Source organism: Lithobates pipiens, unplaced genomic scaffold (assembly GCF_037356315.1).
Source record: "Lithobates pipiens isolate NorthernLeopardFrog02 unplaced genomic scaffold, aLitPip1_a1.2 Scaffold_25, whole genome shotgun sequence".
NCBI lineage: Eukaryota > Metazoa > Chordata > Amphibia > Anura > Ranidae > Lithobates > Lithobates pipiens.
In genome coordinates, this window is record NW_027507787.1 from 9,271,020 (window position 1) to 9,297,755 (window position 26,736).

Below are 26,736 nucleotides of genomic sequence, written 5' to 3' on the forward strand. Positions count from 1 at the left end.
CAATGGTGGGTGATTGCTGACAGTTTTGGTGCTATAAAGTAATCAGGGCACTAATAATCAGTGCCCTGATTACATGTTTTGTTGCCCCCCCTGCATGGAGATGCCGCTGATCAGCTCTCCTCATCACACATTCTGTCAGTGTGAGGCATGAGCGCCGATTACCGGCATCTCTGTGTTTATATGTGACCACTTTTGATTGTATACAGCTAATCACATGGTTAAAAACCCACGGTCTTTACAGAGATCTGGGTCGCGCCATGTCCTAGCATCACGGCACAGCCGCGATCGCCATGGGACATGCGAGAGCGGCTGTTCTGGGACGCTGTCATATGACAGCCGTTCTGGGACGCCGTCATATGATGGCCGTTCTGGGATGCCGTCATGTGAAAGCGTCCAAGAATGAGAACCGCCCCGCTGTCATTTGACGGTGGGCAGATGGCAACTAATTAATATTCAAAGCAAACTCACCTCTCCATCCATGTCTTCATGCTTTATTTTGCTAGAAATCACTTTGAAAAAAAACACCCCCTAGCATTTCTGGCTGTGGTCATCTTCAACAAGAGCAGATGTTTCATGTTGCGTTTACTTCCTGGAATTCATCTGCCCTTAGCTCAAACGGGGCAGGAAGGCTGTGCTTGTATGAGAAAACCCCTCCTCTCCACTCCCCTTCTAAAACTCCTGGGATGTATAACATAATTTGTCTTGGCCTGGGAACAAGGATGTCAATGAAGAAATATAAAAAACAAAATCAAGCTAATATAATATAGCAGCATAAGGAATAAAAATAGTTCATGGTGCTTGAGAAAGTGAAGCTCTGCTTTAATGAATCTGCCCTTCAAATGGCTGGTTTTCTGTTCATTCATAAATGTGTACTTGGATTACTTTTATTTTTTTCCTCTAACAAATAGTACACAGCTACTTTTTGTGTACGTTAATTTGCCTTTCTTCTAGAGGTCATTGTGGTGGCAGCATAGAAGTACAAGTTTAAATGTTTGTTTTTAGTTTTGCTAACTGTGTAACTATGTTCGTGGAGATGACCCTAAGTCTCAGCATGTTCTGTGCTTGATGCTTTCTAAATACAGTTATGACTAACCATTCACCTACTAGTAACTACATGACCCGAAGTGACTAAATCAAGGTGATCCAAGTGATCATAAACTTTAATCAAAGAAAGAAGGAAGAGCTTCTAAGTCTTGACAATTCAGTTGTACACTGCCAGTTTAGTTGTACCATACACTGTCGCTATGTATTTGTAACTACCCCTTAACTCCCAGAAGCCAGTAGGGACTGCAGATGTCCTCCAGGCTGTGTCTATGGCAGATAGTTGGGGTGTGAAACATTGGGCACCAGTCATTTTAATTAAACAAACTGAATTTGACAACATTTCTCAGAAAGGAGACGGGGGTTTAAGGTATGTGTGCTAGAGTTAATTTAGGTTTAGTAGTGTAGGTTTGTTAGGGCAGGCAAAACAGGAGACCTAGCATTCTCTACTTGCGGAGAGAGAGAGGGATATGGAGAGGGATACAAGATGGCGGATGGTGCACATGTGTACGCTGACCTAGTTGCCTGATACGCAAGAGGTGACATTGGTGGACAATGGTGTCTGGTGGTTGGAGCACCAAGGGGGATTTGCCCATGGGTTGATCGAGGGGATGGAGAGGCTGTGTCTTTTGTGTCCCGGCTGCAGGAGACCTACTGCAGATGATGCATCGAGATGAAGCAGAGAGATAATGCTGCTTAAAGAAGTTGTAAACCTCCCTGTGTAAGTTGTACCTATAGGTAAGCCTAGAATAAGGCTTACCTATAAGCACTGTAAATATCTCCTAAACGTGCGCTGAACAGCGCAGTTGGCTTATTCGGGGAGGGTGTACAATGACGTGCCCCCCCTGGGGTGTGCACTCGGGAATGTCCGTGACCGCCGGGTTCTCAGGAGGAGTAGCAGAATGTGTTTTAGGGTGTAGTTGCAGGTGTGTGAGAAATAACTTGGTAATATTACAATTATTTTTCATTTTGCAACTTCAAAAACTCACCATGCCCCTTACTAAATACCTTGGATTGTCTACTTTCCAAAAAGGGGTAATTTGGGGGACATTTGTACTTTCCTGGCTTGTTAGTGTCTCAAGAAATGAGATAGATCGTCGGTACATCAGTGTGATTGCCACCATAGCTTGTAGACTATAACTTTCACAAAGGCCAAATAGTATATACTTATTTGGGTTATTTTTATCAAAGATATGTAGCAGTATAACTTTTAGCCAAAAAGAAAAATTACTAATTTGCAAAATCTTATAACTGAAAGAGGTTAACTATGATTGTGCCAGATGCCACAGGTAGTCAGCTTATAGCAAATTATACACACAATATAGTGTTGAGACACACACACACTCATTTACATGCTATTCTAATTAGAGTCTTCAACTAGTCATGCATATTATTCCTTGTACAGGTTTACTGCCAGGGATAAGTCTGTTCTTCGTGAGCTGGGGATCACCCACATACTGAATGCTGCCTCTGGAAAGTACCGCATTAACACGGGACCAGAATTCTACAGAGATCTTAACATCGATTACTTAGGAGTGGAGGCAGATGACCATCCTTATTTCGACTTGAGTGCTCACTTCTTTCCAGCATCACAGTTTATAAGGGCTGGACTGCAATCTCCTAATGGTAAATAATACAATGGCATAAGTAAGGTTGTCCTGTTAGGAACCCTGTTTGTATTTTAGATCATTTATTCGTGAATTCATATGAACTGCAGTGAAAGCTGCATTAGGACATAAGTAGGCCTCTTTCACCCCTGTAAAAGAGTTTAAAGCTTAGAGGAAGATGGAAAAGAGCATAAGGGAAACAAAGTGCACAGACCGAACTTTACAGGGTTCTCTTTCATTTTAGAACTGTAATGTTTAAAGAGAATCTGTCACTTTGTTAATTCAGAAAAAAAGTGTCAGGTCCTCTTCGTAGGTCACTTTCCACCCATTGAAACTTACCTTCCCCATCTTTATTGGTCTGTAGAAATGGTAATCTAATCCCCTTGTAAACTGAAGGTTGGACTATATCGGAGTTGACCCAGGGCTAGTGAAGATATGATGATTGGCTACACAGAACCCAGGACTGCATCTTGGAAGGAAAAGGAGGGAAAAGGCTATATGTCCGTCTGTCCGTCCCCCCCCCCCCAAGTTCAGATATGTAAATCCCATGCCTTTGGTCATGCAGACAAATGGATTAGCAGCGGAGTGCAGCAAAGGTAAGTATTAGAGGATTGAGCAGGGGTGGCTAGACAAGAGTACCTGTAAGGGCGAAGTGACAAATTCTCTTTAAATATAGAAAAGACATTCGTATTCATGAAAATAACATATGTGGCATCGATTTTTGAGCTACATTATACTGTATATTTTGAGTACCGATTTTAAATTAGATTGACCTATTTCTATTAAATCGGAAACAGCCCCCTTGACAATAAAAAGGTTCCCTGCTGTTTTGGAGCACCAAGATGCTATGGTTCATTGCTTGCTCGTTTCTTGCTTTGGGCCCCCAGGAACAGATGGTTTACCATGTACTATTTGTGTCTTGGAATAGACACACACTATATTGACAAAAGTATTGGGGCGCCTGCCTTTACACAGACATGAACCTTAATGGCATCCCAGTCTTAGTCCATAGGATTCAATATTGCGTTGGCCCACCCTTTGCAGCTACAACAGCTTCAGCTCTTCTGGGAAGGCTGTCCACAAGGTTTGGGATTGTGCCTATGGTAATGTTTGACAATTCTTCCAAAAAGCGCATTTAGGAGGTCAGGCACTGATGTTGGACATGACGGCCAGGCTAGTAGTCTCACCTCTATTTCCTCCCAAAGGTGTTCTATCGGGTTGCAGTCAGGCCTCTGTGCAGGCCAGTCAAGTTCCTCCACCCCAACTCACTCATCCATGTCTTTATGGACCTTGCTTTGTGCACTGGTGCATAGTCATGTTGAATGGATGAGCGAGTTTGGGGTGGAGGAACTTGACTGGCCTATACAGAGTCCTGACCTCAACCCAATACAACACCTTTGGGATGAATTAGAGTGGAGGTTGTGAGTCTGTCCTTCTTGTCCAACATCAGTGCCTGACCTCACAAATGCACTTCTGGAATAATGGTCAGACATTCCCAGACACACTCCTAAACCTTGTGGTTGAAGCTGTTATAGCTGCAAAAGGTGGGCAACCTCAATAGTGAACCCTACAGACTAAGACTGGAATGCCATTAAAGTTTATGTGCATGTAAAGGCAGGCGTCCCAATACTTTTGGCAATATATTGTACATTGGGGCACATGGGGCTTTTGTTGTTCCTTCGTTATTTATATTGACAAGTTCACACCTTTGAAATATATAGCACATACACAATCATTATATCCAAACATAAGCCAAGAAAACAAATGAACAGCAATTGAGCTCCAGCTCCATTTGTTATCATGGCCCATTCCTGGAGCATGAGGGAGGTTGAGGTTACCAGTGTAGCTACAAAGAGCTCTTAGTCAATCTTAGGAAGCGGCAAGGCTTTTTTTCAGCGGGAATGTGGGGGAACGCAGTTCTGGCATCTCCAGCACTGTTGCTGAGGAGGTCTAATGTTGCTGGTGGGAAACCTATTGTTGCTGAGGGTGGGTCTTATATTGCTGGGGAGTCAGATGTTGCTGGGAGAGATCTACTGTTGTCGGAGGGATCTATTGTTATTGGCTGACGGAGAGTCTATTGATGCTGGCTGCGGGGAAATTTTGTTGCGTATGGTCCATTGTTCTTAGGGGGATCTATTGTTACTGGCTGCAGGGGATCTATTTTACTGATTTTCTAGCTATCATTACCAAATTCCATACAAAATTATATGTGGTTTTGTATTCTTTAAAAAGGGCAGTAATGGGAGGTGGGTAGAGGGTGGAACCAAGGATTAGGGCTTGGAGGTGGGCAGGGTTCGGAGACTCAGAAAGGGGGAGTTTCTGCACCTATTCTCTGAGAAAAAAAAAGCCCTGAGAAGCGGTATACTTAAAGAAAACCTATACTAAGAGAAATATGGGTCTACCATTGCTGGCCTACATCTGAAAATGCTAGCTGCCTGGCATCTGTGGCTTCAAGATTTTTGTTCACTTACCTGGAACATGCACACAGCAGTCAAAGCTAGGGTGTATCTTAATATTTGTGCTAGGAGTTAGTAATGACATATTTCCCAGGACAGTTTCCCTAATAAATGTAATAAATGACCACACTCAAAATTTTATTTAATCAAATTACATTACAATTACCCTAAATCTGTGTTTTTTTTTCATTGTCTTTTCAGGCAAGGTGTTGGTGCACTGTGCAATGGGGATAAGTAGAGCAGCCTCCCTCACTCTTGCTTTCCTAATGATCTCTGAAGGGTTGAGTTTAGTGGATGCTATACGCACAGTGAGTGAGCACCGAGACATCTGCCCCAACCCTGGTTTTCTTGAGCAATTGCGTCAACTGGATATAACACTGGAGGCCAAGAGAAGAAGCCGGAGAGAATAGTTTATTATCTCTATCAAGCAAAACAGATCTACTAATTATTTTTAAAGAGGAAGTTAACCCTGAAAAAAATAAAAATAAACCCTGCAAGGCAAAGGCATAATGAATAACTTACCTATTATGAATAACTTACCTGAGATCGAAGCCCCCGAAGCGGTCCTCGTTCTTCATCTCCGCCGCTGCCATGTATCCCAGAGTGACTTCCGGGTTTCGCAGCTCCAGCCAATCACAGCGCCGGCGCATGGGAGCCGTCATTGACGGCATGTTCGTCTTCACTTTCGGCGTGCCCAGTGAGGTACACATGTGCCGTAGACAGCAGTGCCCTTTTTTTGTAAAGTATCTCCTTAACTGTGTATGTTTAGGAGATTTTTCTTGGACCTACAGGTAAGCCTTAATCTAGGCTTACCTGTAAGTCAAAGTGGTCTGTAAGGGTTTACAACCCCTTGAAAGGCTTTCGGTCACCTTTATTTCAAATTGAAATCTGATTTTGTTCTGAAGATTTTATATACCAGCCTTTTTATATTAACTGCTCAACTTTTTCAAAATCAGAAGTCCTGCAAGTGGGTGAGATCAGAGCAAAGTTGGTCAACCTTAAAGTGTTACTAAACCCACAACAGTAAAATTAGTCTGTATATGCCATAAAGCATGAAAGGTTGTTCCTATCTCAGCCCCTCTTTCCTGTGCTGGACTCTGGTGGTCAATGGAAAAACTCTCTGACCAGTCGGGTAGTCAAGACAACATACACAGTGTTGATGATCAAGAATACAAAGGTTTATTCCTCCTTCACAGAACAATATGCAATAAAAAAAAGGGGTTGTATAGGGGGAAGGCCCCATGAGCAACCAATCACATTCAAGCATTATGTTAATACAATATACAATTAATATTAACCTAAAAGATATTCATAGTAATTCTGCCTAGAGACAGACTCAACATCACAATGTTTGACCTCATCACCTTGGCTTGAGACCAATGTTCTCAACACACAATATATGTTCTTAGCGTGCAATAGCTAAATATCAGACTGCAGACGCATCCTGCTTCATACTTCACCTTAGCACATCTGGTAAAATCTAGCGCAAGCTTAGCATGGGATAATAAACATTTTCTAAAATATTATCTTCTAAAACAGACCTAAGGAGTAACTCTACCTTTCCTTACAATATCTAAAGAGTAACTCTATATTTCCTTACAAAGCATGCTTGTTATACTTACTGTGGAACTTAAGGGATTAATCCTCTGCATTGTGTAAAAAGGCTGTTTGATCCTGTATGCTCAGATCCTCCTCTTCTTCCACTGACTCCAAAACAAATCCGTATAAGACAGAGATACTGGAGTCAGGCTGCACATGCTCAGTTTGATGTGTATTGCTAGAGAGTTTTTTTTCACTTGGAAGAGTGCATGTGATCAGCACAGGGCCAATCAGCACTGTCCAGACAGAGGGTCAGGGGTCCTACAGCCTGACTGGGCAATCGTGGGGAAATGAAAACTCCTCCTACAAGCTTTTACCAGGCACTGATAAAAGTCACAAGACTGCTGCAGTATACTGTATACCAGGGCTTGACAAACCCCAGGCGCCAGGTCGCCAATGCGACCAGAAATCGCAACCTGGCGCCTAAGCTGCCACCAGCCCACTCACTATTGATGCCCCAGACATGCAGCGCATTAACACTGACTGCCGTCCTCCTCCCTCCTCCACACTCAGCGGCGCCGCGTTAAGTGTGTGAAACTGACAAGCAACGGAGAGAGGAGGATCTGTCAGATTTCAGCCTGATGTCGGGGTGGGCGGGACCCAGCAGCTATCAAACACCAGCCAATGGGATCTGGGCAGGCCGCAACGTGTATGTGGCCCCGCCCCCTTTCTTAAGCAGCCCAATAGTTGGCTGGTGTTTGATAGCTGCTGAGTCCCGCCCACCCGGCCGGGCCCCGCCCACCCTGGCCAGGTCCTGCCCATTCCGACATTAAGCTCAATTCTGACAGCTCCTCTGTTACAGAGTGCTCCGTGTGAAACCTGCCAGTGCCACCTGCCAGCGCCAACCAGTGCCACCTGCTAGTGCCAACCAGTGCCACCTCCAATAAATATTACCTGCAACCACCAACCAGTGCCACCTGCCACCACCAACTAGTGCCACCTGCCAGTGCCACCATCAGTCAGTGCCACCTGCCAGTGCCATCTGCCACCGCCAATCAGTGCCACCTGCCACCGCCAATCAGTGCCACCGCCAACCAGTGCCACCTGCCACCACCTACCAGTGCCACCTGCCACCAACCAGTGCCACTTGCCACCACCAATCAGTGCCACCTGCCAGTGCCACAGCCAATCAGTGCCAACTAGTGCCACTGCCAATCAGTGCCAACTAGTGCTACCGCCAACCAGTGCCACCTACCAACACCAACCAGTGCCACCGCCAATCAGTGCCATCTGCCAGTGACAACTAGTGCCACCACCAACCAGGGCCACCTGCCACTTCCAAACCAGTGCCACCTGCCAATCAGTGCCACTTGCCAGTGCCAATAGTGCCACCTGCCAGTTCCAAACCAGTGTCACCTGTCAGTGCCAACCAGTGTTACCTGCCAATGCCATCTGGCAGTTCCACGTGCCTGCCAGTGGCAACCAGTGCCACCTGCCAGTGCCAGACAGTGCCACCGCTAATCAGTGCCACCTGCCACCGCCAATCAGTGCCACTGCCAATCAGTGCCACCTACCACTACCAATCATTGCAACGTGCCACCTGCCAGTGCCACCACCAATCAGTACCACCTGCTAGTGCCACCGCCAATCAGTGCCAACTAGTGCCACCGCCAACCAGTGCCACCTGCCAATACCAACCAGTGCCATCTGCCAGTGACAACTAGTGCCACCGCCAACCAGGGCCACCTGCCATCACCAACCAGGGCCACCTGCCACTTCCAAACCAGTGCCACCTGCCAATCAGTGCCAGTGCCAATAGTGTCACCTGCCAGTTCCAAGCCAGTGTCACCTGCCAGTTCCAACCAGTGTCACCTGCCAGTGCCATCTAGCAGTTCCACGTGCCTGCCAGTGGCAACCAGTGTCACCCAGTTCCATCTGTTGCCAGCCTTACTCTTTCTGGTCAGCCCTTAACCCTGATGTAACAGCGTTTCATTGAAGTTATTGACTGGGTGCTCCATTGTGAGTTAGGGATAGGGGGTGAAAATGAGTGGCCTTACCCCGGGAGCTGACAATCCATACCACTCTAAAAAAACAAAACAAAAAAAAACTGTCTCCTAACTTTTTTAACTGGCTCCTAAATTCAAAGCAAATTTGTCAACCCCTGCTGTATACTGCTGATGAGAAAAGGTATTTAGCAGTTTATATTTACTAAAACTATTGCACTTCCATGTTCTGTGTACTGTGAAAGACCAGATATCGTAAATGCAGGGTCCTAGGTTTAGTAACAGTTTAAGCAAAAAAGCTACATCTCTGTTTCTCAGAATAAAAACGTATCTGTCATATAGCAAAGACAGACAAATGTGAGTTTTGGGAGCAGACATTTATTTTAAAAGTTGCTGTTCAGGTCCCTAGAAATTGTATTTAGCACAAAAAATGAATGCAGAAAAGATTAGGATATTTGGTGATTTATTCATATTTCAAGTCTGATTCTAAGCATGTGTTAACAACAAAGATAGGGAAATACAATTTAATGAAAAACTATACATACAGTGGAAGTGATCACACAGGGAAATGTGAAGATTCTGAAAGTTATAGCTCTTCTGGCTCTTTATGACATTTCATCTGTAAGAAATATATGTGTGATGATATGGCGTACATGTTACTGTATTATTTTCAAATACATTTATTGAAACCACCTTTTCGTAATGTTGGAAATATTTTAAACAGGTTTGTGTTATCTATATCTGGAAACTGAAAGACATAGTTATTATACTTATCACAGGTCTCAGAACATTTAAAATGTATTCGATATGTCCCCATGAAGGTTAATCTGTAAATACATTCATTCAGCACCAGTATAATAAAGATCTAAACATTCTGGCTAAGCATAAAGCTGTCCAGTAATGGATATCAATAAATCCGTGATCAGTGAAGCATAAGTGCTTTTATCTATGATAGAATTCCATTTTTTTAATACTACTCCTGGTAACATCAGTAAAATAAAATGATATCCCGCCATATTCTTATGGAGGAAAGCACACAATGTTCAGGTTAGTATCTGTGTATATCTGTGTCATCTGCCCATCCTGAGCCTATAAACTTGCCAGTGTTGTGTAGTGGAGCATACCTGGTCCTTAAAAAAAGGGTACAGTACTCATTACATTAGCAGATTTTCAAATGTGTAGATAACATTACCATATTTGTTGATTCTAATGCCCTGTACACACGGTCGGACATTCCGACCACAAAATCCGTCAGATTTTTTCTGACGGATTTTGTCCGAAACTTGTGTTGCATACACACGGTCGGGCAAAGTTGTCGGAAAATCCAATCATTCGGAACGTCGTGGCATTCGTTGCGTACAACGGGACTACGTAGAGGTTAGTACCCAATAGCTTTGGTCTCGTAATTTGATCTGAGCACGCGTGGCACTTTGTCCGTCGGAATTCTCTACAAACGTTTGGAAAAAGTCCGATCTGATTTTTTTGTCTGAAAAATTTAGATCCTGCTCTCAAATTTTTTCCGTCGGAACTTCCGACTGATAGAGCCCACACACAATCGGATTTTCCGACAATATAATGCAATCGGACCTTTTCTGTCGGAATTTCAGACCGTGTGTACAGGGCATAAGTATGTTTTTGCCCCAAATATAGGTAAGGGGCGCACTTAAAATGCATGTGTTCCCAGACTATGGACATTAAAGTCTTTACATATTTTAGCAGTAAAAGAACTTTAAAACGAGCAATTCCTGACCTCTCTAGCTGTTAGCACTATGAGGTTATTAGTTCTCAGATACTCAAAGATTAAAACAAAGTTTCTGAAATCTGAATCCATTTACAACAGCTTAGAAATACTTGCTGTGTGTTTGCACATACATTGCCAAGATTCTGCTCTCCATAGAAAAGAAGAGGAGATGAGTTGTGATTTCAGTGCCTCCTTTGTGAATTTTGAAGATTCATTTTCTACAATGCCTACAGCTACAGAGGTGAATAAGGGTAACAAACATGTAACATCTCAGTACAGTCCAATTCACCTTTTCATAGTCATATACAGTAAAATACCATACATTTCTCTGTAGAAAAAATTTAACGAAAGGAGGTTACAAAGGTATCCTCAGACCGCTGTATCCCCGAACGCCCCGCTCTGGAACAATCCCAACCTACAGCACTTTCTCAAGATCCCAGACCCTGTGGTATGGGCTAGGTACCACATCAAGGCTCTCTCTGACATCACTGCAGATCTCACGATATTCTCCTTTGATCACCTAATGTCTCATCACAATGCCCCGCTCTCGCATAAATTCAGATATCTACAGTTGTCCCACGCTTTCAGGGCTCAGTTCCCTCCAGGTGAGGGGCAGATGGTGCAGTCCGACCCTGAGCGGATTTTGCGTTTTGATTGTACCGAAAACCCCACCTCAGTGCTGTATGCACATCTCCTCCGGGTCTCTTCTTCTGGGCTGTCCAGGCTCCACCAGCAATGGGGTCGGGATATTCCGGGGATGGACTCGGAGGATTGGGAGGACGTGTGGGACTTCCCATTTAGAATACTGGTTTCCTTGAGAGATCGCCTCATTCAATATAAGATTGTCCATAGGGCGTATCTTACTCCCGCTCGGGTGCACAAGATGAGGTCTTCTCTCTCCCCGGAATGTTGGCATTGTGACCATGCTCCCGGGGACTATATCCCCATCTTTTGGTCCTGCCCGGTAATTGCAGGTTTCTGGTCGCAGATTCTTTCAGAGGTGAGTGATCTGCTAAGTATCTCTATTGGTCTTTCCGCAAAAATATGCCTGCTGGGGTTGGTGGAGGACCTGGTGCCCAGAGTGGCTGGGAGAACCCTGTTGGGTCTCCTGCTGTTATATGGCAGGAAATCCATTGTCCTATGCTGGAAGCGAAAGACTCCTCCCTCTATAGGCTCATGGAAATGACTGGTTAACAATGTGATACCCCTTTACAGGGACACCTATGCACACAGAGGCTGTCCAAAAAAACATTGACAGAGTCTGGAGTAAGTGGTTAGCGGAACCCTCCACTGCTTAATTAAGTAACCTCTCTGAGATATGTTGGCCCTCCTTGGCATCCTAATAGACCAACCCGGGTTTGTGGGAGAAACTAGGTGAGCTAGCTTATTGTTGGTCCCCCCACGGAGCAAGAGCTTTGACAATCTATTGCTGTTGTTATACTATGGTAGTCATAGATATTCTAATGTTTTTTGATATCATAACAATACTTTGTGACCCCTGCGTGGGTCCCTTCCCTGTTGACGGCCAGATGTTGGCAGAGCTGTTGTGCATCTGTATTGTTCTGTTTGTTCAGAAAATAAAAAAGTTTTTCAAAAAAATAAAAATAAACAAAAGGAGGTCACAATGAGCCACCAAAATACACACTCAGCCCAAAGCTTTTACAATTACAGCGAATGTACAGGAACTACATCATACCTTTCAATTGTAAAAAAAAACTAAAAAACACTTGAATATCCTTCTTCTAATCAGTGGCCCTTGGAACCCTCGTCCTCAAAGACTCTGCAAGAGTCTCATCTTAATCAGCTCGTTAGGACACAATCCCGGGGGTATCGAACCATGGGCCCACAGTTTTTTTAAATTTACCTGGCCTTCCCCTGTGCTGGTAAATATAGCGTTCCAGGATGAGCGTATTTCCCATGTGTTGTAGCCAAGATTTGACAGACGGTGGTGTGTCCGATTGCCACCTCATAAGAATAGTTTTTTCTAGCTTGAAATAAGGCCAGAGAAAAACGACTCATGTCAGCTCCTCTGGGATCACTCCCCCCAGGGCACCTAATATGCAACACAATGGGTCCATAGGTACATCTGTCTGAAAAACCCGATTAAGTGTGGCAAGGACCCCTTTCCAACATCTATGGAGCTTACCCAACAAAGGACCCAGGTCTCTCTCCCACCACGCTCAAGCTTTTATGGGGTGGCCACCCAGAAATTCCATTAAGAGCATATGGTAACATTGTGAAATAAAGCTCTTGGTCTCCGGGGCCATTTAAAGCAAATTAAAAATTGTGGTGGGAGATTGTGCTCATTCCACAGCCTCTCCCTGCGCTCTGACAGCATGCTGTAGTTGCAAATATAAAAATTTCATGTTGGAAGGCAATGTAAACCTACCCTGCAACACAGAGAACTGAGCAGTTTCCCATTGTGGAAAATATGTGAGAGGTGAGTTACCCCATGAGACTGCCATCTAGGCCCCTGCTGGAGTTAGGCCAGTTCCTCATATGTTTTATTGTCCCAGGTCGGACTATACGCAGTAAACCCGTGTACATGTTGTAACTTATTGGACTTGTTCCACACCTTTTGAAGCAGCGCATAGGTGGGTATTTGTTTGTTAGGTTTCTAAAACACCTGAACCTTAAGACCCCCCCCCCCCCCCCCCCGGGGTAGAGTCTGCCCCAGTTCCTATAAGCAGGAGCCTGACTGATAGCGCCAACCAAATGTTGCACTTGTGCAGCTAGATAATATAGCCAGTGGTTAGGGAGCGAAAGGCTGCCCCCATCTTTTGGATACTGCAGCTACTCCAGTTTGGGGTCAGGTTAGGTATTCCACAGCAGCAATCTGAAAAGAGAGTTCACTACTCACAATATCTTCAATGGGACAACCACTGAGGTGTTATAGAGCACGTATAGAAACTGAGGCATGAGTATCATTTTAATAAGGTAATTTTTTTCCTGCTAGGGACATTTTAAGCTTATTCCAGACATTTTTCTTATCCCTGAATCTGGTAAGAAGTGGGTAGACATTTAGGCTACAGTAATCATTAGGCGTGGGAGAAATTTGAATGCCCCGGTATTTAAAGGAGGGAACTATTGGGATAGGACCAGGGAGTGAGGCAAACTGTCCAGGTGCGTCATCCAGCAATATCAGAGCGAATTTGGTCCAATTGATAGTAAGGCCTGAATAATGGGCAAAATTTGAAATAAGGGACATGACCTTGTGTAAGGAAGTATTTGTATCCCCCAGGATCGTCGGTGTAGAGCATGAACTTCTCATTCAACTCACCATATCTAAACCTGGTGACATGCGGGCAACTACGCACCTGTGCAGCAAGGGGTTAAATGATGAGAGCAAAGAGCAGGGGGGACAGAGGACAACCCTGCCTAGTCCCCCTGTCCAGTGCAAGGGTAGGTGACATTCTGTCGAACATCCCTTATAGCTGCCTGCGGCGCATTGTATAATAAGCACATGCAGGCAATAAGGCGGTCGCCCTTTTACTGTTTGTTAAGAATATTTTAATACTTTATGTAAATAGCCTGCACATGGGTTCACTTAAAAGCAGGTTATCTTCAATCCTACTGTAAATATAAACAAAGCTATAATTTATATGAAATAAATCAATATCTCAGAACTTACCCCTAGACATATTAAAAAAGACTTTTCAGTCTGGTGACCCATCATCTGTATTATATGGCATTATATTTTGATTGAAAAACATTTGGAAAAAGTCTAAAAGTCTACAAGCCAGGAAATTCAACATCAATAAAAATATACAGCAGCACTAATTCATCAATATCACAAGAAAAAAAAAAGTGAAACAGGGTCTTAGGCCCGTTCACAATAGAATGCTGTGCGGGAAACCCGCCTTTCGTGCCAGTTTCCTGCACCATAAGCAAAAATGCACTGCCCTTGCGATCTTCAGTGGGTATCAGTGCAAGGTTAATGACAATCCAAATGCAATGCATTTGCTCTCACCAGATCACATGGTACAAATGTACCATGCGATCTGGTTGCAGTATGTTTCCAAAAGTAGTGAATGCTGAAATCGCACTGCAAAGAACTGCATATGAATAGGCCTTTATAACTATATATATATATATATATATATATATATATATATATATATATATATATATAGTGACATGGGGGATTGCTCAGGGATAGATGCATTTCTCTGTAGTGAGTCCACATCAGACAGGTAGCCCATGTTTATTAAATGAAAAAAACAAAACAAAAGTCCACTCAGAAAACCCACGCAGGGGTTTAAACGTCATTCAGATATAACTGAAAATGCTAGCCCACCTGGCTACTCTTCAGCAGCACTGCTGCTATAGATACTGGTCCCTCAAACCACCAGTTCTTCCAGGCCCATGGTCTTGGGTGCACACAGCTTTGGGCTCCTTAAACGCACACAGCGTCAAGCCCCTCAATGCACACAGCTTCTGGCTCATTGGGCGCACACAGCTTCAGGACCTTAAATTAGCTGCTTGGACACACACAGCGTCTATCCTCACACAGAGATTCTCTCAATAGCAGCCACTGCTCCAACTCCACCTTCCTTCCACCTTCTGCTCTCACCGGCTTCTCATATGGGATGTGTGCAGCTGGGCACACACCCTGCTGGCTGTCCACAAGGCCCGGACACAGGGTTGGAGATCATGTCCCACCCAAAACTCTTACACACAAGTGGATTTTCCGCGGGAATAATCTTGGATGGTTTTTCCAACGGAATTCAGCTCAAGCTTGGCTTGCATATACATGGTCATACAAAAGTTCGCTGAACTTTCGACCGTCAAGAACGCTGTGAAGTACAACACTACGACGAGCCGAGAAAAGGTAGTTCAATGCTTCTGAGCATGCGTCAAATTGTTTCGGGGCATGCGTAGGAATTTTTCGCATTGGAATTGCTACAGTCGAACCTGCTCTCAATCTTTTGCTGGCTGGAATTCCGCCATCAAGTCCAATGAAGCATACACACGGTCGCATTTTCCGACCAAAAGCTCTGACTTTTGCTGGTGGAATTTCCGATCGTGTGTATGCGGCATTAGGTGCCTCCAAACGACAGCATTCCATTCGGAACTAGCAAAACCTGGAGAAAACTGCCAGAGCAGTTTTCTCAATTTCAAATCTACCCTCTGTAGTTTTGCAATCTGCAGATACGCAAACTCTGTGTCCCTTTTACATCCAATTTCATAGGCACAGAGCCTCACTCTGCCACATATACCCCCCACCCCCAGGGAGGAACCAGGGAGGAACACCTGCACCCACCATTGCAGTTGGGACACCTCTGTGCTAGCTGTCAGCCACATAGGCCCAACCTTTTTTCTGATTGTGGTTCCAGTTACGTCCCACCCTGGATCTTAACGGGGTCCTATATTTCCCTATACTCAGCCTTCTTCCTCTTCTCTTGGGGTCCCTGAGCATACTCTCTTTTCTTGGGGAAACTCTGCTTTCCCCGATCCTTCCTTTCAACTCACTGATATCAGCTTTACCCTTCACTATAGGCCCTTCAGGTTCAATTTCCTTTCTTTGGTTATCCACAGCAACCAAAACCTTGTTTGCAGTACTAACCATTAGCAGATTATACATTTCAATGTCACCCTTTCCAACACAATCAGTGCCATCTATCTCAGTGCTTGTTAGAACCAGACATGAGGAGGGACCACACACAGGCGAGTGACTACACCCCACAGGACAATAGCACAGCTCCACCTCACCTGTTGTCCAACACTCCATGGGTAACTGTTCTAACAAATTACACTGATCCAAGTATAAACCACTTTTTTCTGGTGTACATATTACATTTTTGCAGCAACCGACATTAGCACTTTCTCTCACGGGTGCCTTAAGTTGTACCTCTTTGTACAGTGACAGAAAACATCTCTGCTACTGCAGCGTCCATTCCAGGAATGTATTTTCACCAACTCTAGCATTTTCAGTAAGGTTTCTGTCATCTTAAATATCCCATGTCTAAATACCTTTCCTTTCTAGGGACTTTTCCCCTGTCCAAGACATAGAGGGGCTCATCCACCACATTTTGAGAGTTGGAGACATTTGAAGAGATCTCCACCTCCTTGGAGGTACCCATGATCACAGCCTGTTGCTCCCCTAGAGCGCTGTCAGACGGATGTCTCCTTTTCACCTCTAACTCTACAACAAAGAGCCTCTGCAAGTTAGCATTAGTTCCATTGTGACCTTGACACTTGACATTACTTAGCTGCTGGGCTGTGGACATGCCTACGTTCCTTCAGACTGGAGGGCATCAACCTTTGCAGGGTCTGAGATGTGTGCACCAGCCATTCTGCGATCCCTCTGTTTGGCATAACAGTTGTTGTGTCCACTCCCTTGTTACACATCATTGCTTTATAATTCATTGTCACTTTTTCTAGTGCCGCAAGTGCTTCCTTGCACCAATCATCCCAGTCCCTTGTGGTTCCATCACCGATGCTCCACAGCACTGCATCACGTGCTCTGGAAGGCCCCACAGGAACCTGGAATTCACTAGCCAAAACATCAACTATGTCTTTTCTATGCATATCCCCTTGGGATGACACATCATCTGACAAGGCAGGCTGTAACACATGCTTTTGCCCTACCTGCTCGGTTGGTTGACAAGACAGACGGACTTAGGGTGGGCTCTGAAACAATTAGAAAAAACGAGCAACAACCTGCATTGGTTGTAGTTGCCCCCATTGTAATTGTAATTATTACCCAGGTAACGGATAGGTCTATCCATTTTATCCACCTGGCCTGAACTACCAGAAGAACCACCAACCGACTGCTTGGAGGTCCCGTTTGACTAGAGGACTCACAATTTGGACACCAAGCTAAGATATGTGCTGATGACTGGCAGTTGGCACATACAGGAGATTTCTAGTTGGCAAAATGCCTGCAAAACAGTTCCATATCGATATTGCCCCAACATGTCACCACCTTAAACTGAGCCCAAGTAGCCGCCACTTTTTTGGCAAAGGAACGATGATAGTCATAAAAGGTGAAAACACCGTACTTGTGTGCCAAAACCACCACCTTATGAAGGTATAGGTCAAACTCTTCCCTCCTACCCAGAATGACTGAACAGACAATGTTACTGAAAATGCCAGATGTCAGTACAAATTCTGGGACACTGATTTTGCGACTGAGTCTGGGATACTTGGTCTTGAGCACCACCGACACCTCTCCACAAGCAAATGACTTGTTCTCTGTAACATCTTGGGCCATTATAGTAGTGAGGCCAAATTGACATCCTTCCCTTCCAAATATATATATTTTTTACTCACCTCTAAATACCTGTTGCTAGGGGTCCCTTGTAGTCTGCCTCCTTCAGCGCCTGGACTCTTGACGTCACTTCCCTTTGGCGCAGGAAGGGAGATCAGCTCTCCCCCCTCCCTCTAAGGCAGTCATCTGGGACAAGTCACAGTTCCCAGGTGACTGCGCAGCCAATCACGGTGCGTGGTGTGGCTCGCGTGTGCTCAGTGTGAGCCCGGCTGTGAAGCCACAGCTAAGTGCCCACAGTTACCATGGGCAAACAAGCAGGACAAAACTCTGGATAGCCGCACACTGGAAGAAGACTTGAAATCCCATATTTAATTGAAACAACGTGGGTCACATCAAAATAAAATCAAAAAATCCACAGCAAAAGGAATAACAGGGTACAGGAAAATGCTGACGCGTTCCGCACCGTAATCAGTGCTTACTCATAGCTAAGCGTCCACAGTTACCATGCCGGCACCGCCGAGTGGAGGGGGAGATGAGCGGAACCCTGGGACAGGTAAGTGTCCAATTATTAAAAGTCAGCAGCTGCAGTATTTGTAGCTGCTTGTCATGGTTATACAATAGAGGTCGTCTGCTTACCTGTCTCCATGTGTTCATTTCTAGAGACCAGCCGACCCTCACCTGACTGCTTTTATAATCCATCCTCTGGCATGGCTCCACCCTAGCTCCTATCAGAGAACTCTATATTAACCTGTGCACTGCAAGCCAATCCTGCTGATCAACCTTTGTGTGTTAGCTTCCTGTTACCTGCCGTGTGCTCTTCTACTGTTTTCCGTTACCGACTTTGGCGTGTCCCCGACTATTCCTGTCTGCTTGTGGCCCCGACCTTGGCTTTGTCCCTCACCATCCCTATCCTCCTGTTGCCTACTGTGGGTGTGAGCTGGGGGACCCTGGGGGTCGCGACCTGGAGCCAGTTGCAGCCAAGTCCATCCTCACCACTCGAGGCTCTGGTGAACACCTGCTGGCTCTTAGACTCCGCGCCCCAGGGAATCTTACGCTCTAACCCCGGTGGGATCCATCTTGGTGTTCTGGCGGCCCTGCCTTCCTATCACCTTGACCCCCATCCGCAGCAGTCAGCCGTAGGGTCCACAACCTTGCGGTGCACTCCTAATCCCTACGGTGTGCATCTGTCACCTGGGCTCAAGGTGACCTGACACTGCTGACTTTTAATTTTTTTTTTTACGCAAAAAGTGCTTTAAGTGCGCTGTCTCTCAGCTGCATCCACACAAGCTACTGCCTCTTTGTGGTCGCAGGGTGAGACTGCAGCCTTTCTAGACTTTCCAGCAGTGTTCCAGAACCTTGGGCAAGTAAAGATCCTATGCCCCACTTGACCACACTCCAAGCACGGTACTGGACGCTGAACTTTAATTTCATGTAATCTCCTCAGTGCCTGGCTCCCTGTTCCCATGGGATACCACTCTCAAGGACTCCACTGGTCACGACCATTAGCAGACAGACTTATTGGGTCCCCGACATCCCTGCTGGCCTGGGCATTGCTTCCACAGATGACCATATGCCTCCTTTCCACACGCTGTTGTCCACCTGGCCTCCTGTTGCCAGGGACAGCCTATTTCACTTCCCCTTTAACTGGGGGTGACGTGATTAATTTACACCAGTTCACAGCAAATTCACACTCGGATGAATTTTCTGGCGTGGCTGGGTCATGTGGTGAAATACCCTCTAGCCACAGTAAGTGTTCCCTGGCTTTAGCAAGGATTGCTTCCTTTTTCTGTTTTGACCTCCTGCTTTCGCACTGGGGCGCTGCATTGGCAGGACGTCACAAAAAGTCCTGCCAGCAGCTTCCTTGCAGTGGTGGAGGAGCGGTGAATACACCACTGCTCCTCATTGAAAACAATGGGGCAGTGCTGCTATACCGCCGGCAAAGCGTCACTGCAGCTGTGTTTTGCGGCATTTTGTGGGCGGATTTAACCTATTTTTAGCCAAAAGCTGGGGTTAAAATCGCGCCTCTAGTGGGCGAATAGCGCCGTTAAAACGACGGTAAAGCGGTGCTAAAAGTAGCGCCGCTTTACCTCTGATGCCCGGGGCGGCTCAGTGTGAAAGGGGTCTTAACTATCAGGGAACGGATTTCTGAAATGAATCACCTTCAGCACATGGAAGAATTGATGACCTTGTTTTAATGATAGATTTGCTTAATATATTTCAACGTGTAACATATGGAACGCTTTTATGGGTTCCACACAATTTAAGAATATCTTTGTGTAATTGCACATACAATTTCATCAGTCTAAGTATGGCTCTTACTTGTGCACCTGTCCATGTTCCTATGCCGTTACCTAAAATCGCACCTCTTATTTCCTTACCGTATCCACTCCATCTTAAAGGGATGCATTATATATATAGTATATATATATATATATATATATATATATATATATACTCTCCATTCAGCGTAGCCTATATGTACAACGTAAGCGCTATATTCAGTCAGTGCAGGCAGTATATTTGATATACAGTATCTCACAAAAGTGAGTACACCTCACATTTTTGTAATTTTATTATATCTTTTCATGTGTCAACATTGAAGAAATTACACTTTGCTACAATTTAAAGTAGCGAGTGTACAACTTGTGTAACTGTGTAACTTTTCTGTTCCTCAAAATAACTCAACACACAGCCAATAATGTCTAAACCGCTGGCAACAAAAGTGAGTACACCCCTAAGTGAAAATGTCCAAATTGGGCCCAAAGTGTCCATCTTTTGTGTGACCACCATTATTTTCCAGCACTGCCTTAACCCCATGGGCATGGAGTTCATCAGAGCTTCACAGGTTGCCACTGGAGTCCTCTTCCAATCCTTCATGACGACATCACCGAGCTGGTGGATGTTGGAGACCTTGCTCTTTTCGACCTTTTGTTTGAGGATGCCCCACAGATGCTCAATAGGGTTTAGGTCTGAAGACATGCTTGGCCAGTCAATAACCTTTTACCTTCAGCTTCTTTAGCAAGGCAATGATCATCTTGGAGGTGTGTTTGGGGTCGTTATGTTGGAATACTGCCCTACGGCCCAGTCTCCAAAGGGAGGGAAACATACTCTGCTTCAGTATGTCACAGTACATGTTGGCATTTATAGTTCACTCGATGAACTGTAGCTCCCCAGTGCTGGCAGCACTCATGCAGCCCTCAGACCATGACACTCCCACCACCATGCTTGACTATAGGCAAGACACGCTTGTCTTTGTACTCCTCACCTGGTTGCCGCCACATACCGTATATACTCGAGTATAGGCCGACCCGAGTATAAGCCGAGGCCCCCAATTTACCCCCAAAAAACTGGGAAACCTATTGACTCATGTATAAGCCGAGGGTGAGATATGCCTGTCCATCCCTGTGTGTGTGTCCATCCATCCATCCATCCCTGTGTGTGTGTGTGTCCATCCATCCCTGTGTGTGTGTGTGTCCATCCATCCATCCATCCCTGTGTGTGTGTCCATCCATCCATCCATCCCTGTGTGTGTGTGTGTCCATCCATCCATCCATCCCTGTGTGTGTGTCCATCCATCCATCCATCCCTGTGTGTGTGTGTGTCCATCCGTGTGTGTGTGTGTGTGTGTGTGTGTGTGTGGCCTTGTGTGTCCAGCCTACCTGTGTCCCGAGCCTCCGTCCGGTCCCGAGCCTCCGTCCGGTCCCGTCCCGTCCCGAGCCTCCGTCCGGTCCCGTCCCGTCCCGAGCCTCCGTCCGGTCCCGTCCCGTCCCGAGACTCCGTCCGGTCCCGTCCCGTCCCGAGCCGAGCCTCCGTCCGGTCCCGTCCCAGGATCACCGCTCTTCGTCGGCGCCCATTCCCCTGTTCAAATGCCGCGCCTCCCTGTCTGTGATAGGCGGAACACAATTTCCCAGCAGCCTGTGTTCCGCCTATCACGGACATCGTCTCATCCTCGTCCGTAGTACGAGGATGAGACGATGTCCGTGATAGGCGGAACACAGGCTGCTGGGAAATTCAGTGTTCCGCCTATCACAGGCGAAGGCGGAGCCGGAGGCGCGGCTTTTGAATTATAGAATGGCCGCTGTCTGTCTGCTCGACACGCTGATCGAGCAGGCAGACAGCGATGACTCGAGTATAAGCCGAGGGGGGCACTTTCAGCCTCAAAAAAGAGGCTGAAAATCTCGGCTTATACTCGAGTATATACGGTATGCTTGACACCATCTGAACCAAATAAGTTTATCTTGGCCTCATCAGACCACAGGACATGGTTCCAGTAATCCATGTCCTTAGTCTGCTTGTCTTCAGCAAACTGTTTGCAGGCTTTCTTGTGCATCATCTTTAGAAGAGGCTTCTTACTGGGATGACAGCCATGCAGACCAATTTGTTGCAGCGTGCAACGTATGGTCTGAGCACTGACAGGTTGACCCACCACCCCTTCAACCTCTGCAGCAATGCTGGTAGCACTTATAAGTCTATTTCCCAAAGCCAACCTCTGCATATGACGCTGAGCGCATGCACACTGTCAGAAACCATGAAATCAGACTGAGACAGAAGTACTGTTAAATCACACTTATTTAATAATAAAAGTAAAAAAGAACAAACGTAGTCAAAACATAGCCAAAGTTCAGTAACCGGAACGGATAGTCAGCCATGCCAGAAGTCAGGGATCAATGTAGTGGAACAGCATGCAGGATCTGGAGCCAGAAGAGATGTCAGAAAAGCCAGTCTTTAAACAGGAACGCAGGAGATGTCTCTCTGATGTTGACCAAGGCGAAGGCAGAGATCCACTGGGCTGAACAGCTTAAATAGGCAGGACTGACGAGCAGGATATCATCAACAGCTGAGTAACTGTGGAGAGATAAGAGCTGAAAATTGTCCGACAACTGAGCAGCCAGCTCTGAGAAGGAAGGGTTAAGCCCAGCCCTGACACGCTCAATTTCTTTGGTCAACCGTGGTGAGGCCTGTTCAGAGTGGAACCTGTCCTGTTAAATCACTGTATGGTCTGTATGATCCTTAAAGAGTGCTTTGCCATGAGGTGCCATGTTTCACTTCCAGTGACCAGTATGAGAGAGTGAGAGTGATAACACCAAATTTAACACATCTGTTCCCCATTCACACCTGATATCTTGTAACACTAACGAGTCACATGACATCGGGGAGGGAAAACGATCACCGAGACCCAGGTGATCACCGATCTGAGTAAGGGGACAGTCCCGTCCCCTTACCACGTGATCAGCTGTCAGCCAATGACAGCTGATCACGTGTGTAAACAAAAGCTCTGTAATCAGCTTTTTTTTTCTCCTCACGCTGACAGCGTGAGGAGAAAAAAATGCCAATCCCCGGCTTATGCTCCAGGGACATCGGTCCTGAAGAGGAAGGAGGCACATCTGCCTCCTCCCCTGTGCCACCTGCCATTGGCCACAAGTGCCACCTATCAATGCCCACAAGTGTCACCTATCAATGCCCACCAGTGGTGCTAATCAGTGCCTCATCAGTGTCACCTAGCAGTGCTGCCTTTCAGTTTAACCTATCAGTGCCCATCACTGCTAGCTATCAGTGCCACCTATGCCATCTATCAATGCCCTTCAGCGCCACATCTCAGTGCCACCCTATTGGTGCCCATCAGTGCAGCCTCATCAGCGTACATCAATGAAGCAGAAAAATTACCTATTTGCTAAATTTTTATAACAATATATATATATATATTTTTTTTAAATCAGTCTTTTTAAATTTTTCTAACAAAAAATAAAAAACACAGAGATGATCAAATACCACCAAAATAAAGCTCTATATTGTGGGAAAAAAATGCTAAAAATTCATTTGGGTACAGTGTTGTATGATCGTGCAATTGTCATTCAAAGTGCGACAGTGCTGAAAGCTGAAAATTGGTCTGGAAAGGAGGGGGGGTTTAAGTGCCCAGTAAGCAAGTGGTTAAGCGAAGTGTGTAAGTATGCAGGGGGTCACCCAAGATGGGTGAGGAATTCCCAGGAATGGCTTTAATTAGCAGAGGACTGATTTGCAGTTCTCTCTGTGTTAATAGAGAGATATATTTGGGACCCGGAATTTTGGACGGGCCCTGAAGTGATATTCAGGTGGGAAAGAGCCTACACCCCTGACTACAGGGATTCCAGCACACATGGGGTTAAGAGCCTCCAGGAAGCAGCTCCTAGAGACAGGAAGTAGTTCTAGGTGGTGGTGTGGAGAAGTTGTGGTGAATTCACCTGTCCTGGAGGGCTGTAAGTTTACTAAAAGATTTAACAAGGACTGCTGAAACCTTGGGGTGAAGACCCTTCGACAAATGGTATGCGCCTTTTTACTTTTAGTTGGATTTTGTATTTTTGCTTGTGTGCTCCTGGAAGTCTTATTTTTGATTTGCTTGCTGAAAATAAAAGCCTTTTTGTTTAACCACTAGGCGTCCGCGCTATAGCCGAAAGACGGCTACAGCTGGACTCCAATTGCCGTGAGAACGTCATCTTGTTTATTTCTGACACAGCCAATCACAGATTGTACTAAATGGCCAATCACAACGTCCATTTAGCACTCGATCTGAGTGCCCAATGAGAGATGATCTCATATGTAAACATTTGAGATCATCTTTCATTGCCGGTGTTGTGACATATAGAGTCCGTCCATCGAAAAGTGTCCACCGCGTACTGCGCATGCGCAGCACGGAGCAGAAGGAGATTCTGAAAATCTCCGAAGATGAACGGCGCCTGTGCCGTGAGTTGAGGTGCTAGCCCCACCATCCAAGTGGACATAGGGCTGCACATATTGGAGGACCCCTCGTGGGCTCGCTTCGCTCGCCGCGCTTTGGGCATGGTCTCGCTTCGCTCGGCTCTTTTTATTCTAACTCTATGTCCACTTGGATGGTGGGGCTAGAACCTGGACTCACGACGCAGGCGCCGCTTATCTTCGGCTATTTTCAAAATCTGTTTGTCCTGTGTATGCGCATGCGCAGTACACAGCGGACACTATCTGACAGGGGACACTATCCAACAGGACACCGGCTCTCCCTCCTCATACAGAGACCGCGTACGGCTGCAGCATCAGTGTAAGTAAAAAATGAAACTAAAGTGCCCACAGTACCTATTAGTGTCACGTGTTGTCAGTGTCACGTATTAGTGCCATCTGTCATAGGGTGCCACATAGCATTGCTATCTGTCATCAGTGCCACGTCAGTGTCATGTGTCATTGTCCTGGTGCTCCAGGGCCTTCAAAAGTGTAATAGTTAGTCAACAAGTTAGATGTGTCATTTATGCTCCTAGAACATGTGATGGCGCTCCCTGTATGTTGGGCCTCTCTAAGTGGCAAGGCTTTGGAAAAGTCCCACACATGTGGTATCATAATACTCAAGAGGAGTAGCAGAATGTATTTTGGGGTGTCATTTGTGGTGCACGCATGCCACGTGAGAGAAATAACTAGGGATGCACCGAAATTTCGGCTGCCGAAACATATCGGCCGAAAATGCCCCTTTCGGCAATTTGCCGAGAGAGAAAAACGGCCAATAATGGAGCCGAAAATGGGGCGTGGCCTGTGTGGGGGCGGGGCTCTGCCCCTGGTGCCGCCCATCATGGGGGTGTCTTGTAGCGCAGGAGAGCCACCTCCGCCGCCTATTTAATCACAGTGCCGGGAACATCACAGCTTTCATTTCAATAGCTGTGTGTTCCCGGCCGCGCCGTCACACACAGCCCCTCCCCCTTGTCCGGGCACTTTGATAGACAGATCACCCGCAGGATTGGATGGATGATCTGTCTATCAAAGTGCCCGGACAAGGGGGAGGAGCTGTGTGTGACGGCGCGGCCGGGAACACACAGCTATTGAAATGAAAGCTGTGATGTTCCCGGCGCTGTGACCACACAGGCAGCAGAAGCCGCTCTCCTCGCCCCTTCACAGGCTGGCTGCAGTATGGGGGCACACCCTGGCTGCAGTATGGGGGCACACCCTGGCTGCAGTATAGGGGCACATTCTGGGGGCACACTCTGGCTGCAGTATGGGGGCACACTCTGGCTGCAGTATGGGGGCACACTCTGGCTGCAGTATGGGGGCACACTCTGGCTGCAGTATGGGGGCACACTCTGGCTGCAGTATGGGGGCACACTCTGGCTGCAGTATGGGGGCACACCCTGGCTGCAGTATAGGGGCACATTTTGGGGGCACACTCTGGCTGCAGTATGGGGGCACACTCTGGCTGCAGTATGGGGGCACATTCTGGCTGCAGTATGGGGGCATACCTCCTGTACCACGTCCTCTGTCTCTGACCATCTCCTGTACCATGTCGCCAGTCCCTGACCATCTCCTGTACCATGTCGCCAGTCCCTGACCATCTCCTGTACCATGTCGCCAGTCTCTGACCATCTCCTGTATAAAAATATATATTTTTTTAAATATGTTTCAGTATCGGTGCTGTTTCGGTATCGGTTTTGGTTTTCGGCCTAGTGTATTTTTCAATTTCGGTATTAGTTTCGACACCAAAAAACCCATTTGGTGCACCCCTAGAAATAACCTATTGCAATGACAATTTTGTGGGAAAAAAAATCTTAATTTTGCAAAGAATTGTGGGGACATTTGGGGGGATTTTGTACTTTCCTGGCTTGTTTGAATCGCAAGAAATGAGATGTCAGCACATCAGGTGTGATCAAATTTTTATGATTTGCACCACAGATTGTAGACTATAACTTTCACAAAGACCAAATAATATCCACTAATTTGGGCTATTTTTACCAAAGATATGTAGCAGTATAAATTGTGGCCAAAATGTATGAAGGCGTGTGGTGTTTTTTTTTTTTTTTTAAATTTTCATTTATAGCACAAAAAATAAAAAACCCAGAGCTGATCAAATACCACCAAAAGAAAGCTCTATTTGTATGACAAAAAATTCATTTGGGTACAGTATTACATGACTGAGTAATTGTCATTCGAAGTGTGAGAGCACCGAAAGCTGAAAATTGGTCTGGTCACGAGGGGGGGTTTGTACTCGGTACTGTGGAGCTACAATTTTTTTTATACACACACACGCACACACACTGCATTTGGCGTTGTACACAGTATATAATACAGTTTCCAATACACTTCAGGCGGTGTACACAGTATATAATAAAGTGCAGTGTGGTGGTTAAATAAAAAATACCCATTGTGTCCG

The 26,736-nt window shown here is 45.9% G+C and overlaps 1 protein-coding gene across 1 annotated transcript in view; it reads left to right on the forward strand.

Moving 5' to 3' along the window:
* DUSP29 (dual specificity phosphatase 29) overlaps positions 1-26,736 on the forward strand; it is a 114,989-nt gene that overhangs the window by 4,615 nt on the left and 83,638 nt on the right. The window contains exons 3-4 of the mRNA XM_077453935.1: positions 2,447-2,667; positions 5,306-5,500. Coding sequence (XP_077310061.1) covers positions 2,447-2,667; positions 5,306-5,500 — 416 coding nt within the window. The remainder of the gene's footprint in view (positions 1-2,446; positions 2,668-5,305; positions 5,501-26,736) is intronic.